The sequence below is a fragment of the Ambystoma mexicanum genome, chromosome 5q (genome assembly GCF_040938575.1).
Source record: "Ambystoma mexicanum isolate Mex_15411 chromosome 5q, UKY_AmexF1_1, whole genome shotgun sequence".
Taxonomy (NCBI): domain Eukaryota; kingdom Metazoa; phylum Chordata; class Amphibia; order Caudata; family Ambystomatidae; genus Ambystoma; species Ambystoma mexicanum.
In genome coordinates, this window is record NC_090933.1 from 524,556,044 (window position 1) to 524,574,078 (window position 18,035).

Here is an 18,035-nt window from a genome sequence, read left to right on the forward strand (position 1 = left end):
GGAATATGTTCCGATACTTCCTTGATTATTTTCCAAAGACCAAAAGTGTATTTTGCAAACGCGCAAGAAGCATTTACAGCCTTTAATGCCATACTGCACGATGCAAACACTTTCTTCGCAACAGTGTCAGTCCTTTTACCCTCCCTATCAGTAGGGAGATCGGAAGTGGTGAGTTTAGTATTAACCATGGCAGCTTGGACAACCAGGCCCTCTGGAGTCGCATTCTCCACAAGATGGCAACAGAGTTAAAAAAGGGCTATGTTGAAGGCCAAGCCCATCTCTGTCGGAGGCCTTGGTCAAGAATATTGATGAGTGCATAGCCTGACACGGGTTTGGCTGGAGCGCCCAAACCCAGGGCATCCACCACCCTGCCTAATTTGGTGTCCATAGGGATGGGTTTGTTGAATTCCCAAGTCGAGAGAAGGGTCCAAGCCACTAGCATCCTGCAGCCCGTCTGCCAAGGTGAGTAAATCGGCCCGGTCAGCGAAAATATTCTTTGCCACCACAGCCTTCACTTGCTAGCTCGAGACCAAAAAGGTATTTGGTCACGGTCATCATCGAAAATCGTCAACATTGTCTCAAACAAATGCAGTTTGGGACTGGGGGGACATACGAACGGTCGGGCACTGGTGCCGACGGACCCTCGCCTGACGGAACCGATAACGACTTTGATGACTTGGGCCTGAATAGTGGTTCTCAAATCTAGGTGTAGCCTCCACCTCTGTTTAATATAAGTAGATACCAGCTACAGTATGAAAGCTAGGCCCATTGGTATAGGACTCTCAATTCTAGACATGGAAATATATTGCCCCAGCCGAGCAATCTCGCAGCCTACGGTACGTATATCTTCGCACCACTAGCGTGTACACAGGCCGCAGGCACGGCCAAGCATAAATGCACAATAGAATACGGCTATGGCCAAGCACATTCGGTCTAGTTCCCACATAGCCGTCCAAACTGAAACACCTGACGTACCTCAACAACTCTGCCACTAGCATACAGCGACCACCGCCCAAAAGGAATCCCGTATAGCTGGCCTCACATAGACTCTCTCAACAATAGCAATCTATCTCTAACCTTCAACAGCACCCGCCCATGTGTCTGACCTCTCTTGGGCTGCTTAGTCGAGCCTTGCCAGCCACCCAAGTCTTAGAACAGCAACATGCACACATGCATCTCCGAAGCTAAAATTCCTAGAATTTCCAACCACATCGACTATGGTCACCAAGGGCATTCCAACCGAGGAAAAAGCGCATTGAGTCCACACAAGTGGGGAAAGAGCGCTATATAAATAACCAAATACAATACAATACTTCACTGTTTTGGCAATGGGTGGCACCGAGCCAGATGGTATCTGTACCGACGCAGACTTCTTGGGACCGCAATCACTGGGCGTCACTGGGGCCTGCTGCTTTGAGGCATGAGCCGTACCTGCAGCTGCCACACACAACTCTAGCATCTGCTCTTTAAAGGCCTCCCACTATGCCCTAGAAGTTGGACCCAATGATGACTTGCCACAGTCTTCGAAAGAGTCGGACTTGTGCATAAGTCGATGACCGCGTTTCTTTTTGTGATTGGGGGTAGGCGAAGAGCGACTGCGGGAATGTGATTATTTTTTTTCTGGTGCTGGTCCTCATTTTCAGGAGTGGGCCCTTCTGTGTCAAGCTCAGAAGACGAGCTGCAGAGCGAGCTGGAGACTTAGTCGGGGGCTGACTAAGTGTGAGTTTCGATGCCCTCTCCCGCAGCGAGTTTGGGTTCATCTTCATGGAAGAACAGCAATCCTCGGTGATGTGACCGACATTGAGTCACCACACGCAGACACTGTGTGAGTCATTAATAGACATCTTGGAATTACAGTCCTTGCACAGTTTGAAACTGGACACCTTGGAAGCAGACATTCTGCCGAAATCACGTTGAATGGACAAAATTATTTGCAAAGAAAAAAGGTTTCTCTAACACCAGTTGTTCCAGTGAGCAGCGTGCTGAACACGCAGAAAAAAGGAACTGAGGTATGCGGGCGTAGTGATGTGTTATATGTACGACTGACATCACGTCCGGAGTTGACAATCTGCTGCATTGAGTCAATATTGATCGACAGCCGAGTCAAAGTGCACTACGCCCCCTATCAAAATGTTTTTCGAGCAGCTAACGCTGGAAGGATATCTGATGAGGAATCTGTGGGAGAAAAGAAATACATTGAAGGCGAGTTCACTCACTGTTCTTGTCTTCGTTGCAGGTTCCCAACCTGAGTGGATAAAACAGTCCCACAACAGGATCGGAACACGGAGACCGAGGCAAGTGGTGGAGAAGGAGGTAAGACTTGCAACGAAGAACAACGCTAGGCACAGGGCCTGAGTTATTGAGTGGCTTAAATAGCTTTGCTGGTGTCATGGCAGCCAGGATCCTGCAGGGTGTGCTTGGAGATGTAGTTGATGGTCCTCCTCTGCCTCCAGGCTCTTAATAACTTAGTGGTGTGTCCTGGTGTGTATGTGTGTACCAAGGCTTCTGTGTATGGTGAACTGATTCCAGGGGGACAGGCCTGATATACCACAAGGATATAGAAGGCCTTAAGAAGCAGCAGGAGCAAGAAGGCCAAGGCAAGAACCATCTCTTGAGATTGAAGGACATGGACCATCTTGGAAATGTTGGTCACTCGATCCTAGGGTGGGAAGGTCCTGCCAGGTGAGTACCCAAGACCGTCGAGATAAAAGGAAGGGATTGAGACAGTGATTCTTCAGACCTCTTGAAATTCAGGGTAAAGCCCAAGCTGAGCAACAAACTGTACGTTCAGAACAAGTGTGCCAAGGCCTGCTCTGGGCAGCAAACTCCGACAAGCCAGTTATCCAGATAGGGAAAGACATCAATGCCTTCACTCTACCAAGGCCCTTGCTGCCGAAGAGAGACCTAATACCAGGAAATTGAATTGATAGTGCCAATACATCAAGGCTAGCCTGTCCTGAAGGTAAAGGGCATGAAGGATCTGAGCCAGAGTAACCATCTTGAAGTTGTCCTTGCCCATTGACAGGTTCAAGAGCCGCATATCTAGAATGGGATGCAAGCCCTCATCTTCCTTCGGCACCAGAAAATACGTCACGTACAGGCCCTGCCTCGTTCCGAGTGGGGCACCAGATCTATGGTGCCCTTTCCCAGAAGCTTATGAACCTCCTCCGATAGGAGTAGCTCTGGAGGCAACCACTGGTTTGAAGTGGAATGCTCTGAAAGATGTTGAGCAAAGGGGGGACAGTATCCAGTTCCATTACTCGCCGAACCGGGTAACTCTGCCTCCCACAGGGGATGAATGATGGAAGTCTGTTTCACAGGGGCTTTGAACCTGAGGCTGAGGACACGGTTGAGGCAGACAAGCCTCCTCTTGGAACACCTCTTCCCAGACCACTAGATGGACAGTGATGCATCAGTTTGCCCGAAGGAGCTCACCCTCTGCCCCTGTGGGCATAAGAGGTGAAGGGACGAACACCCTACCCATAGCTGCGGGAGCTGTGGGCGGTTACTGATGAACTGCTATGCCCAGAGACTTTGCAGTTGCCTTGGAGGATTGAAATATTTAGAGGAACTATTTGGTTGCTCCTGAGAGAATTGTTGCCATCAAACAGCATGTCCAGAGTTTGGTTTGGACATTCAGGTCGAAATCCAAGGTCCTCGACCACAAGTACCTCCTCAACACTGTTCCACTGGCCATCATCCTAGCCACACAGTCAGCAGTATGCAGTCCTGATTGAAGTATCTGACATGAGGCCTCCTTGCCGTCTTTCACCAGGGCTTCAAAGCACTCCATCTTATCACCTGCAGGGAGGTGCACAGCAGCCTCTGAGATTCCGGACAAAAGACCAAAATAGAATGTCACCATGGCACAGGAGGCATTGATGGTTCTCAAGCTCAGGCTGCACGAACCAAAAACCTTACTTCCCCAGGCATCAAGCCTCTTGCTGTCCCTGTGTGGAGGTAGGGAGGGGAAAGACAGTGTCTTCAGGTTAGCTCTGGCTGCCTGGACAATTAGTCTCTACAGGGAGGCCTTAGGCTTACCCAGCGTACATGCACAGAGCATATTGAACTCTGTAGAAGTGTCCAGACCATTTTCACTTACAAGTCAACTGCAAGACCCAACACGTTACTTCCCGCTACATAAAGTATACAGTTCCTCAGAGAAGTCCCTAACTTCTCTGGGAGAAAAGGGCTCCAACCCGAAAGGAATGGGGGTAACCGGTAACCCCATACATCATAAATGTCTTCCATCTGAGACATAAATGTGCCCCTAGAGAGCAGAGCATACTCCCAAGGATTCTCAGCACTGTGGAGGGAAGGGTTGGGCCGGAAGACTGAGCAGTGAAGCCCTGAAACGGATCATCATCTGTATTAGCCCTGGCCGAGCCAAAGGTCATACTGGTTGCAGGTTTTTGCAGAGTCTCTGTCGACTAGTTTGAATGTGGTGGGACAGCACTGGCAGGGCAGAGACCATAGTCATCGACGCAGAGGCCACTGGCGCTGGGGACATGGCAAAGATGTTGATCATCTTTAGCCGAAAGACTTCCCATTCCTCTGGTGTGGGTGATTGGGTGGGCAAAGGTACACTGTGGTGCCTGTTACTCAGAAGTCTCTGAAGCAGTGACTCCTGGAGAGGAAGAAGAATTATGTTTTGTCGAACCGCCAGGCAAATGTGACCTCTTGCAGTGCTGCTGCTTCTTTTTGTCATTGTGGCCCGGGGACCGTCAGCGCACGGCAAACCTTGAACTGGCCCGTTTGTCATCCTCGTGAAAAAAGGTAGTTCTGTCACCCTCTCACAAAGTGCCTTGACTGAATCTACTGGCATGACCTTCAGTCCTGCATGTCATGTTCTTCTCCAAAGCAATACAGGCAGATCATGTGGGGTTCGGAGAGTGACATTTGACTCCCCCAGTTGACGCAGAGCTTAAAACCCCAGGATATTGACTGATTTAGCATGGCATGAAAGGAGAAGTAATAAACTTCAAAAGTGGTGTTGCTGAAGCAAGCAGAGTGCATGGGAAAAAGGAACCAAGGCCACAGGGGCGTGGTGTCTCGGTATATAGTGGACTCAGTGGCAGGCCCTGCGCAGAGCGCATAGATGTGTTGAGAGGAACCAACGAGGCAGCTGCGCTGCGTCCCCTGGTGGCAGAAAGAGCAGGTGCCGAATCCGTGGGAGGAAACCGTGGGAGGAAGGGATCTGTTAGAAATGTAATCCGCGCCAGCTTAAACATTAACCCTCAGAGAAAACATAACACATCATAAATCAAGTGAAAGGTTTATAGGACATAGAAAGAAAGCTTTGCTAGATATAATTTGCGAATGGAGGTGGTTTAAAGAAAATGCAAAGCATCTCTTAAAAAACATGATAGTATCTCGGATAGCGTCTATCCTGAAGGCATGGCGGTCTATTTTAGACCTAGAGACCAACCCACGGCCCTACTACAAGTGGCTTCCCATTTGGCAGTTCGCCAGACTGGAACCCACTCATGGCAAACATCTCTCCCGACACTGGCTGGAACTGGGGTATCAAGCCTTTACTGACCTCTTCCCTAACAGGAAATTCATCACCCCGCAGACGTGGCGCCCTGGTCACTCTGCCTCGGCACTTGAGATGCTACAGTATTATAGACTCCAGGCTGCAGTCTGCAAATGGTGGTCTACATACCCTGACGAACCCCCAGAAACACCTACACTACAATATATAGCCAACTCTAGCAATTGCCGTGGGGTGGTCTCCGCGATTTATAAAATACTGTTATCACAAACGCCAGATCTGCCCTCCAATACTCGGCAGGTGTGGGCGGACGAAATGGGTCTCAAGATTACCAACGCTATGTGGAAGAAAATGTGCTTGCACACACGCAAAGTCTCGCTCAACTTTAAATTTTGCTGCATACAATATAAATTGCTGAACAGAGTGTACTATACCCCACTTAGGCTATTCAGGTTCAACCAGAGTCTGGCACATAACTGCTCCAGATGCGGCTTTGAGGGCGCCGAACATATGCATATGTTCTGGTCCTGCATTGCACTTCATACATTCTGGTGTGACACATTCACTGCTCTCTCGGATATAGTGGGAACTGGTCTTGAGCCAGACCCGATGTGCGTGTTGTTTGGGTTGTGGGGTGAGGGGAAGAAGCTAAGAGTATGGCAAACATTTTGAATGTGAGTACTATAGTCCCCAAGAAATGCATACTCCAACAGTGGAAACGCTCCACTCCCACTACATTTCAAATGTGGTTGAATGGACTGACTTGGACTCAAACATGTGAAGAGGAATATGTCGCCTCCCTCCCTGTAAACTCACGCCCCAAAAATATATGGTCTGCCTTCTGTAGCTACCTTAACCGGCAGGGCAATGAGGGGAGTGACCCATCAATGTCACCAGAAATACAAGAATGACCTTGACCGTTGTATTTCTTGCCTGCCTTCTCATTAACATGCACTGCTGCATCTGTGACCCATCAATGTCACCGGAAATACAAGAATGACCTTGACCGTTGTATTTCATGCCTGCCTTCTCATTAACATGTACTGTTGCATCTGTCACCAATTAATATGTACTGAGACGGATCTATGTAATTGAATACTCTTGAGTATTGTTGTGCTACCTCCACTGTACCTCTGCCAATAAAAATAAAAGATTTAAAAAAAGAAAAAAATCATGATGATAGCAAAACATTTTTTCAATGAATGAATTACAACCTCCTAGAAGCTTCTATGTTCCCTTTTTTTGAGGACACAAAAAGGAAAATGCATCGAACAAAACGTTAGGAGAGTTGTGCAGCATGAAGAAGAAAAAACAATTCTCTCTACCAGTGTAACATAGATCTAATAAAACAATAAACTGGACACTTGCCATGGAACATTATTTTTGGGGCATGAGTTTACCTTTGTAAATCGGCTCCTCAGCGAGTCCATTATTTGTACAATGATTTTGCTAAAGAACTCTTTCAGAGCATCAAAGCAGCAGTACCAGACCAGAATAAGTAGCGACCGATCCATAAAAGACTGGCGGGTGGTGTTTGAGAGCAGATCTTCATTCTCAAACATTTTGTGCACTGTTTCCAGCAGAGCAACCTGTTTATCACAGCTACTCCTAAAGAAAGAGTTGGAGTAGGTAAAAATAAAGGGTCAATATCATAAATGCACAGTCATCAGATTTATGTAAAGACGTGTACTTAAAACGTTTGTAAGCATAATCAAGTATTTGGGGATTGCCAAACTTCATCTTAATGACGGGAACCAGAATCATCAATTTAAAATGGCTTTAATGCCACCTTTCTGTTTATCTTCTGCGTGGAATAACATTGATTACAAGCAATAATGTTTTTCTTTTTTTAACTTTGTTTTTATTAAATGTTTGCAAATCATACATCAAAATAACATCCCTACCCCCAACCTCAAAAGCTCCCTCCACCCACCTAAGGTAACATCTGAGGTGTAACAGAAATTGCAATCTCCTAGTTCAGAATGCCAATGCCATGACATATTTACATAATGCCCACAATTCTCAGCTTGTGAGGACACCATAGTATCATAATATCATTTCAAATAAGGCGAGTGTGTGCTCCCAAACCTTTTTGAATGCCATTGTAACCTCCCTCTATGGTATAAGTTACCCATTCCATGACTAAAAAGGGCCATACTTTCTGAAGCCAATCAAATTCCGCCGGTGGTTCTTTTTGTTTCCACCTGTGGGCTATGACTAACCAGGCCGCTATAATTTCCTATGTGGTTTCGAGGATAAACTATTTTTTGGGATTTACTAGTCCCAGCAGCCATTCTTTGATACCCATCCCCTTGGCTAGAGGAAATAATTCCCTCATTTGTAATACAATGTTTCCCCAAACGGGAATTAGCGCCTGGCAATCCCACCATACATGTCTCCAGTTCCCATTTGTCATGCAACCCCTCCAACATAGTGATAAGAAGTTCGGGTAAATGTTATGTAATGCTTCTGGGGTGCAATAACACTGCATCATAATTTTGCACTATGCTTCCCTTAATTATATCGAGCGAGCTAATTTTGGCAGATTACCCCATAGGTATTACCAACGATTCCTCAGTATTTCTTCCTGTAATGACTGCTCCCAGGATTATTCAATAGCAGCCCTTGTGATAATAATGCATCCCGGCTCTATACATCAGGAGAGTGTGCTACTAAGTTTGACAATAATGTATTTCAAGGGTGTGTACATTGTATTTGTGGGGTCTAATATCACCCAGAATTAGCTGTAAAACGAGGCACCAGAAATCACAGATTTATTAGTGCCGTGGGGCGGGGCGGGGCGGGGGGTGTGTGTGTGTGTGTGTGTGTGACAAATTTGTGCTGCAAGTGAGAGAAATGTGCAGTTAACAAGAGGGAAGGGAGTAGTTTCTTACCTTTAAATAAATTTTCCAGCGTTGGTAGCTTTCATAAATTCACATACTTTGAATATTCTGCGTCATTGGGTTGGGGAATCCCTGGTTACTTATATTTTAATTCCTTTCCTAAGAACAACTTTTATTTATTTATTACATTTTTTATACGCCCAGACCCGGAGGTACCACGGCGTAGTTACAGACAATGGGAGAATGCAATCTTAGAAAGAACATAGAGGTATACAGGAGTAGCAATCAAAAAATATACAGTAATATGCAGGGCAGTCAGGAATAAATAAATAATATACAAAAAATACAAAGCAGTCAGGTATAAGTAGTTACTAGGAGGGGGTAGGTAGGTGCTCTGGTTCAGTTAGAACTTGTTGAAGAGCCAAGTCTTCAGGAGGCTTTTGAATTTGGGGAATGAGGTTTCATTCATAATGTGGGAGGGTAGCGCGTTCCAGTGTTTGGGGGCCAGTGTTTTGAAGCTACTGTCCCCCTGCTTTCTCTCTTTTGTATCTGGGGGTTTCGAGGAGTGCGTTTTTGTTGGACCTGAGGAGTCTGGTCTGGGGCTTCATCATGACAGTGTTGTTGAGGTATTTGGGCGCTTTGTTGGCCCTACATTTGTGGGTGATGCTCAGGGTTTTAAATAGAATTCTGGCTTGTATGGGGAGCCAGTGGTGGTCTCTTCTGGTGTTGGAGATATGTTCAGATTTTTTGATGCCTAGAGCTGCTCTGAGGGCTCTGTTCTGCATGAGTTGAAGTTTGGCTATATTGGCTTTGGATGTGCCAAGGAATAGGATATTGCAATAGTCTAGCTTAGACAGTATGAGTGCTCTGGCTAGAGTGACACAGTTGTTGGTTGAGAGGAATTTACGGCTGAGGGAGATGAGTTTGGAGGTGTAGAAAGTGGACAAAGCTAATATGTTTATTTGTTTGGACATGGATAGTGTTGCATCTAAGTACACGCCAAGGGTCTTGACTTGTTTGAGAACAGGGATTATGGTTCCATCGATGGTGAATGATTTGAAAGCGGGCTCAAGGGTGTTGATTTTGCTGGAGGAGCCTAGTATGAGGAGCTTGGTTTTGTCGTCGTTGAGACAGAGACTGTTGTTAGCCATCCAGTTTTGGATGAGTGAGTAGATTTGGTTAACCAGGAGGGAGTCTTGTTCGTGATTGCCTGAGAGGGGAATGAGGATTTGGGTATCATCGGCGAAATTAGTATAGATGACACCCATGGCATCCAAGGATGCAAATAATAGCTTGGTGTAGGCATTATACAAAGTAGGGGATAGGCAGGAGCCTTGCGGCAAACCTGCAGGGACAGGCACTGGGTCTGCTGATTCTATGCCGATGGATACTCTGGAAGTCCTGTCAGCCAAGAAAGATTTGATCCAGTTGGTAGCGTTCTGTGCTAGGTTGAAATTGTTTGCTAGAGTGTTACAGAGTTTATCGTGATCAACCAGATCCAAGGCCGCTGAGAGGTCCAACAGCATCAGAAGGCAGAGTTTACCTGCTTCTCTGGTGGCATCCATTTGGATCTTCAGATCAAGGAGGCCTGTCTCTGTGCTATGGTTGGGACGGAATCCTGACTGGCGGTCTCCTAGTAAGTGATGTTGTTCCAAGTGGTTCTGGATTTGGCAGTAGGCTATTTTGTCGATTATTTTTAGGAGAAATGGGACCGTTGTAATGGGTCGGTAATTAGTGGGTATTGTTGGGTCCAGGGAAGGTTTTTTTAGAAGTGGTGTCAGCAAAGCTTTTTTGAAACTAGTGGGGACTGTTTGTGAGAAAAGAGGCGTTGATGAATTCAGTGATGATAGGTGTGAGAGTGGGGGTGCATAGTTTCACTAGATGGGCGGGGAATTGGTCTTCCTTGCAGTTGGAAGCCCCGAGTTTCATTATGGTGTCGAATACCTCTTTGTTAGTCACTGGAGTGAATTGAAATGGGGGGCCAGTAGTGACATTTGATGTGGTCATTGATATAGTGGGTGGAGATTTGTCAGCTAGGAGTGTTTTTTTTACTATCAATTTTGTTTTGTAGTAGGAGGATTTTAGATGAGAGTGCGTTTTGAATAGTGGTGCACCAGTCTTTGCTAGCGTTAGAGGGTGCTGAAGTTTGACAAGGGCTTTCGAGTTCTCTAAGGATAGTAGAGAGTTCTTTACCATCTGAGGCCGCATTCGTAATGCGGAGGTTGAGGGCATTGGCTTTTTGGGTGATTATTGCTGATTTATAGGTTTTGTTGGCTTCAGCGAAGGCTGATGCCGATTCTGGGGTGTTGTTTTTCTTATGGAGGTGTTCAAGTGATATTTTTGTGCGTCTTAAGGTTACAAGCTCCTCATTGAACCAAAAGCAGGAGCGTTTATCAGGTCTACGGATTTTGGTGGTGATGGGAGCAAGTAGGTTGATGGTTTGGGTAAGGCCTTGTTGGTATTGGTCAGCTAGATAGGAGGGGTTGTTGGTGCCTAGAACCGTATGGACAAAGGCAGCACTCAGTGCTGGGGTGAGTTTGTCGGAGGAGAGCTTTTTGATATTTCTAGTTTCAAATGTTTCTGATTTTTTAGGGGTGATGTGCTCTGTACTGGCGTTGTCTATAGTGAAATTGATTACATAATGATCTGACATATTGACTGGGAGGATGGAGTCAATGGTGACTAGAGAGTTAAGAGTGAGAAGCCAGTCTAGGGTTCTTCCTTTTGAGTGGGTGGGTTTATCTACCAGTTGTACGAAATTCATTTCTGACATGGCTGTATAAAATGTAGATGCTTCCGAGTCCAAGGGGTCATTGTAACCTAGGTTAAAGTCTCCGAGGACTATGCATTTAGTTTTAGGCTTGATGAGGGGCGTTAGGAGTAGTGGGATGTCCAAGTCAGGGTGTGTGTTTTTATTGGGTGATCTGTACACCACTAGTAAGTTGGTAGTGGTTTTGGGGTTGGAGGTATACTTGACTAGTAGGAGTTCATAACCTTGTATCTGTTCTATTGGGCAAGCTCTGATTTCTAGGGTGGTTTTGGCTATTATGGCGACTCCGCCTCCTTGGGTATTTGTTCTGTCTGTTCTCAGGATGCTGAATCCTGGGGGAATAGCAAGGGTTAGAAGTGGTCCTGCTGCTGGGTGAAGCCAGGTTTCAGTAACCACCAGCATGGTCAAGGTTTGACCCCTTGAGTGTCCTAGCCACATCGTTGTGTGTGCTTTTTGTCCCTACCAACAGGACGTCAAATGTATAGCTCTGCCTCAGCAGCTTCCCCTCAGATTTTAACCACTTTTGCTGGTGGATTAGTACATACAGCGGTTTGCCTGTAGGGGAAGGCTTGAGGGCACATGTGAATCTATGAAAGATACCAACGCTGGAGAAATGGAGTTACAGGTAAGAAACTACTCCCTTCTCCAGCATTGGATCTTTCATAGATTCACATGCTGTGAATACATTTTACACCAGTATACATTTCCGGAGGCGAAAAACAAGCAAACCGCGATCAGAAAAACCTGCACTTTATGCTTGTCCAAGAAGCATACATGCATAACGATAACCCCGGAAGCTGCATGGCTTACCTTACTGGAACAGCCGTTGAAGGACTGCTCGCCCCATTTGCGCCTTCTCCGCGTACTGCTGCATGGAGTAATGCCTTTTGAAGGTGTGGGGCATGGACCACGTTGCTCCCTGGCAAATGCCTTTGATGGGCACTCCAGACCAGAGAGCTATCGCGGCTCTTGTGGAAAGCGCCCTGGCTATAACCTGCAGTGGCCTGTTGGCCTTTGCAAGGCAGAAGGAGATAGTAGAGGATATCCACCTTGCGATACCCTGCTTCGTGATAGCTTTCCCTTTGTTTGAGTATCTAAAAGCGATAAAGAGCTGTCTTGCTGCTCTGAAGGATTTGGTCCGGTCCAGGTAATATTTCAATGTCCTTTTGACGTCCAGGGAGTGCAATGCTCTGTCCGCTGGGGTATTGGCATTTTGGAAGAAGTTAGGCAACGTGATACTTGCGTTTTTGTGGAACTCAGATGGTTTGGAATAAAGTGGGGTTGGTGGAAATGATCACCTTCCTTTTCCCTTGCAAACCTGAGGTATGGAGGGTCCACCACTAATGCTTGTAGCTCAGAGACCCGTATGGAGGACGTAATAGCGACTAGGAAGGCCAACTTCCAAGTCACAAACTTGATGTGCGCTGAAGAGAGAGGCTCAAAGGGGGCTTTCATGAGACCGGCTAGGACCAGGTTTAGGCTACATACCGGCGGTATCCTTTTCCTTGGGGGAAAGGAGCGGAAGAGATCATTTAGAAAATGTTTGAGCAGTCTGTCGCTGTAGAGAGGTGGTCTCTGTCTCTTTCTGGTGAACCTGGAGATTGCTGCCAGGAGTACTTTTATGGAGGAGATAGCAAAACCTACTTTCGCTAGCTTCAGAAGGTTTAGAAGCACTTGTTGCAGTTGTATGGCCACTGGTTGCAAGTTGGGCTGCTGCCAACAACATGTGCAAATTCTTTTCCACTTTTGGTTGTATGAGCTGTTAATGGAAGGGGCCCTAGCTGCCACCAGTATGCATTGGCATTCCTGCGGGATGTCTAGGTGGCCGAATTCGGAGTGATCAGGAGCCACGCTGTCAGCTTGAGGGAATGTGGGTCGTGATGTAGGGTCGCACCGTTGTTCCGAGACAGGAGATCGGCTTGGGCTCCCATATGGTTTGGGTTGCCCGCCGATAGCTGGAGGAGTGGATCTCCAGCAGGTTTGTCTGGGCCAGAGGCAGGCTTGTCTGGGCCAGTATGGTGCCACTAGGATTATTTTGCAAGGATATCCCTGGATCATTTGGATCATCTTCTTGATCAATGGAATGGTAGGGAACGCATATGCGAAGACGTTGGTCCAAGGGAATGAGAACCTGTCCCCCTGAGATCTTGGGTGTGGTAGCCTGCTTGCACATTTTTGCCACTGTTTGTTGGATTTTGTGGCGAAGAGGTCCAGCGTGAGGTTGGCCCCATGCTGTGACGATTTTGTTGATTTGGCTGCTGTGAAGCTGACATTCGTGGGATTGTGCCATGTCCCTGCTGAGGGTGTCTGCATACTGGTTGTGTATCCCCAGCAGGTTTAATGCTTGCAGAGTGAAGTCGTTGCCAATGGCCCTGTGACAGGGAGCTTGACCTGGTTCCTCCCTGTTGCGGAAGTAAAACATTGTGGTGGTATTGTCCACGAGGATCTGCACTACTGAGTTTTGAATAAGAGGATGGAAGTATTTTAGGGCCCAATGTACTGCTCGCAGCTCTAGGATATTGATGAGCAGGGCCGATTCTTTGGGAGTCCATAGGCCTTTGATTTGGTGTTGGACCATGAGGGCTCCCCATCCTGCCAAGGAGGCATCGGTCACGATCGTTAACTGGTGGGTTGGTTCGAGAAGTGGCATCCTTTTTGAGATGTTGTTGCGCACTGTCCACCATTTCAGTGATCTTGTCTCCCCAGGAACCCTGGGTTTGGGAGCATCTGGCTGCCAGGAACTGTTGTGCCGGTCGCATGCGTAGCCTGCAATGGGGTATTAATGGAATACAAGACAACATGGTTCCGAGCAGGGACATGTATCTGCACAATGGGAGTGGTTTGTTTGGGGTGAATGAGTGTGCCAAAGACATCAACCTGTGTGCACTCTGTTGGCAGAGGGTTTGACTAGGCTGTGTGCCATGGAGAAATGTGCACCCAGGAATACATGGCTTTTAGATGGCATTACGCATGATTTGGTGTAGTTGATTGTAAATCCTTGGAGTAGAGCCTCCATCTGGGCCAGTGAAGGCACTGTTTCTTGGTGTGTTGGGGCCCTGATCAACCAGTCATCTAGATATTAATAGACGCGGTGGCCCCGATTTCGGAGGAAAGCTGCCACTGGAGCTAGACACTTGGTGAAGCACTTCTTGTTGAAGTATCCGTTAATGTGGATGTGACAACATTACAGGAGGCACAGGTTTTTGTTTGCGCTTGAATTCTAACAGATGGCAGTGCAGGTTGGCATCTAGCACCCATCTGTCCTTTGTTATCTATCGATCGCCACCTGTCGATGTAAAGCACCACATTTCCTCTCACCAGTGCGCCCTTGGGGCAGTCACTGCTGGAACTTGTTCTGTCTACCCCTCTGCGAGGTGGCCAAGCCGCGATTGCGTTGCAGTTGGCGGTAGTCTCTAGAGCGTTGGAAAGACTGATAGTTTCTTTTATATCCCTGGGAGTAGTAGTGAGATCTAGCATACCCATTGGAGTCTTTTGTTGAAGACGACCTAGTTTGACCTGAGGCTCCCCGAAAGGAACAAAAAGACGTTCTGCCTTGTAAGGCAGTTAGTGACCGTGCTGTATCAGAATCCGCCTTCTTGGACTTCAGATCCTCATCGATATTGTCACTGAAGATGTTTTCGCCCTTGAATGGCATGTCCACTACCTTATGTTGCACTTCCTGCCTGAAGTCGGTGCAGTGTAGCAGGACCAGCCCATTACCAATCTTTTTATACCCAGTCTCTGCGAGGTCCGCTGCAATATTTATGCTATGGTCAGAGGCTTCTTCGTCCTCGCGTACAATTGTCATGGCCTCCTTTAGTTGCTGTTCGGGTAAAAGCTCAAGGATGGGTGCTAGCCGGTGCCACATTTCAGGGTCAGAGTGGGCTGCTATGGTTAGGGCGTTGGCTGCATTAACTGTTGCCCCGATGGGGAGTACCTTTTTGCTGAGCTTATCTATTTCCTGCCCTCGTTTTCCAGGGGTGTGGCGCATTTGTGCTGCAAATGTGCTTTTTAAGTAGCAGCCGCTGACACAACGGACTCAGGTGAGGGCTGAAAAGTCAGACACTTAGGAGTCATGTCCGGTGCTTTGAACTTTTTGTCCAGTCTACCTTTGACTGCAGGCTCTGTGAAAGGGTGCTTCAGGGTTCGCAACCCCTCTTGCCATACATGGTCCAGAATGGGTATATCGAACATGGCTTTCCGTTGTTTTCTCATATGATTGAAAAGAAAACAGTCTTTTTTTTTCCTCTGCCGGTGTTAACCCAAATTCCTGGCACACTTTTGAAACCATGGCGTGGAAAGCACAAATGTCGTCTGGTGGGGAGGGCTGTGCCGGACTACCTTGCATGTCTTGGTCTGCATCATCTGTATCGCAGCCATCATCCATCGAGGGGAGTAAGATGTGGTGGAAGAGTCTGTATCCCTTGGATCGGTGTCCTGATCCGTGTCCACCAGCTCCCCTTCTTGTTTGCCTACCAGCGGACTACCCCTACGTGGAGGAGGGGGTCTGGGTGGGGACTGAGACCTGTGCCCTGAACGTGGGCGTTTGTCGTGGTTTCGGGACGAGTGCCCCTGATCCCTTTGTTGAACAGTTTGGGCCTGTTGAATTGGTGCTATTTGGTCGCCCCGCTGTTGAGGAACCGCCTGAAGTTGAGGCGGTGGTAGCCTGGTGTTGAGTTGTCCGAACAGACCTTGCAAAGTTGACAGTACTTGCATGGATAGAAGAGACTGCAGGTTTATTAGTGGGTATGCTGGCGTCACACCCCCTGATCTCAAGAGTGTTGCAGGAGGAACCCAGAGGGGTGTGGCTTGCTGTCTTACTGGTGTTCTCTTGGTTCAGGGTGAACGGATGGTCTGTCCTGTGAGTAGGACGGGATTACTGTGCATTTTTCAGAGTCTGAATTTGTAAATCCTGATCTCAAGTTGCAGAATTTCGTCTGCTAGAGGGAGTTCCCTTGGTTCGGTAGGGTCCTATGTTGAGGTCCTAAGGGTTCCTTTAGAACAGACGGGCAGGCTTTCTTCCTGCAGCTGTGTGATAGGCTGGTCAGGATGTTCTGTGGTTGAAAATGCAGCAAGAACCATTGACAGATATGGGTTTACTGTTTTAGAGTACTCTCCTGATGTTTTCTCGTTGTCTAGCGATTTTCGTTTTTTCGTCGACGAGTGGACCATCGACGAGTGATGCCCTGACTTTGTCTTTGAGGAGCGGCAAGTAGACTATTCATGTTCGGAAGAGGACCCATGTCCCTCTCTGTGAGAATGGGTCTCCAATGACGAGCAGTGTTTTTTCTTCATCGACAAAGGAGTTTTCGTGGACGACCTGTCCTTAATGTTTGTCTTTCGCAAGTAAGGTTGCTCTCGATAACGAGCAGGAAGCCAACATCGTCGGTCGTGAGCCTTTGCTTGCGTGAGACTTGGATGACGATGATCACTGTGTTGGTCATCGTCGCGGTCGTCAACAGTTCCCCCGACGACTGTTTATTCGCGGACATAGAGCCCTCGTGGCTTAACGGTTTCTTCTGAAACAATCAGATTTGAACAAAGTCATATCGCAAACCTATAGGTAGACAGTATTATAAACGGGAATGTTTTCAGTGCCCTACGGAATTGGAAAAGAATATCCAAGGCCCTGATCTCTCGAAGAATCCTATTCCAGAGCCTTGGTCCAAAGACCGCAAATCTTCTATCCCCCTTTGATACAAAGGCGGATGAGGGAGAACTCAGAAATAATTGATCCTGAGATCGTAGACGCCTGGAAGGCTGATAAAGGCTGATCTTATCCCTCTAATAGTCCGGGGGTAATCCCTTCAGGCATTTGAATACAAGGCATGCCACTTTAAACTTAATACGTTCTTTCACAGCCAACCAGTGAAATGTTAGGTCGGAGGGGGATACATGAGCGGTTTTACTCAATCCACAGGCCAGTCAGACTGCCGCATTTTGGGCCTTCTGTAGCCTATAAAGTTGTTTTGCTGGAATGCCCATCAACAGAGTATCACAATAGTCCAGATGGGCATTAGTCAAGGCCCCCATCACTGTGACATGGTCTTCTTGTGGGATGTAGGGCAAAACCTGTCCAAGTAGTCTCAATGAGTAAAAAACTGCCAGTACCTTGGCCCCAACCTGGCCTTCACAGCCTATGTTGTCCTGCCAGATACAACCCAGATTCCTCACTTTAGAGAGCCCCCGTTTTATCTGTAATACCTACACGTTCTAACTGTGTGATTATGTCCAGGCAGGACCCTACCATGCCGGCCAGTGTTAAATTGCTTTCATTGTTAACTGGTGCTCGGTTGCCATCAGTGGTCACCAGTACCTCTCCCCCAATGCTGTGCACAGGTTTATTAAACATGCGTTCCTTGCGACAACATGACTCAGACCATGGATCTGTTGGAAGTGTCCAGCCTAGATATTCTTGCATTGACTGAGTTCTGGTTAGATTCAGCTACTCCCTCAGAAACCCTTATCACCATTCTGCCTGATTATTCTCTCCTTAGTGCGGACCGAGTTGGTGGTAGAGAGGGGGGTGGGGGGTGGGGGGGGAGGGGGGGTTGAGTCACATCATTGCAGTTGGCACATGAATCTCTGGTGGAGTGTGGATATTTATTCGTCAAACTGAAGTCGACTGAAAATACCTCCATCACGATAGTCGTTCTTTACAGACCCCTGAGGGTTCTTCCTTTATTTAGAGAGCAGTTTATCAATCGTTTGAATACGATTCCAAAGTTGAAATCTCCTTTACGATATCAACGATTGGTTTGATGCCCCCTCGGATGTTGCCACGATGTCTCTTATAATGGCCATTCATACTATTGGTTTTTTACAATTGGTTGATGCTCCCACCCATAGTCCATCAGCTTTCCTTGTCCAATTTGCCTATCATTCCCTGTATCTGGTCGGATCACCCATTGCTTACCTTTGGTGTTAA

General features: G+C 47.4%; 1 protein-coding gene across 1 annotated transcript in view; it reads right to left on the bottom strand.

The window, feature by feature from the left end:
• PRKDC (protein kinase, DNA-activated, catalytic subunit) overlaps nt 1-18,035 on the bottom strand; it is a 3,362,625-nt gene that overhangs the window by 1,837,855 nt on the left and 1,506,735 nt on the right. The window contains exon 41 of the mRNA XM_069621025.1: nt 6,895-7,102. Within this exon, the coding sequence (XP_069477126.1) occupies nt 6,895-7,102 (208 nt within the window). The remainder of the gene's footprint in view (nt 1-6,894; nt 7,103-18,035) is intronic.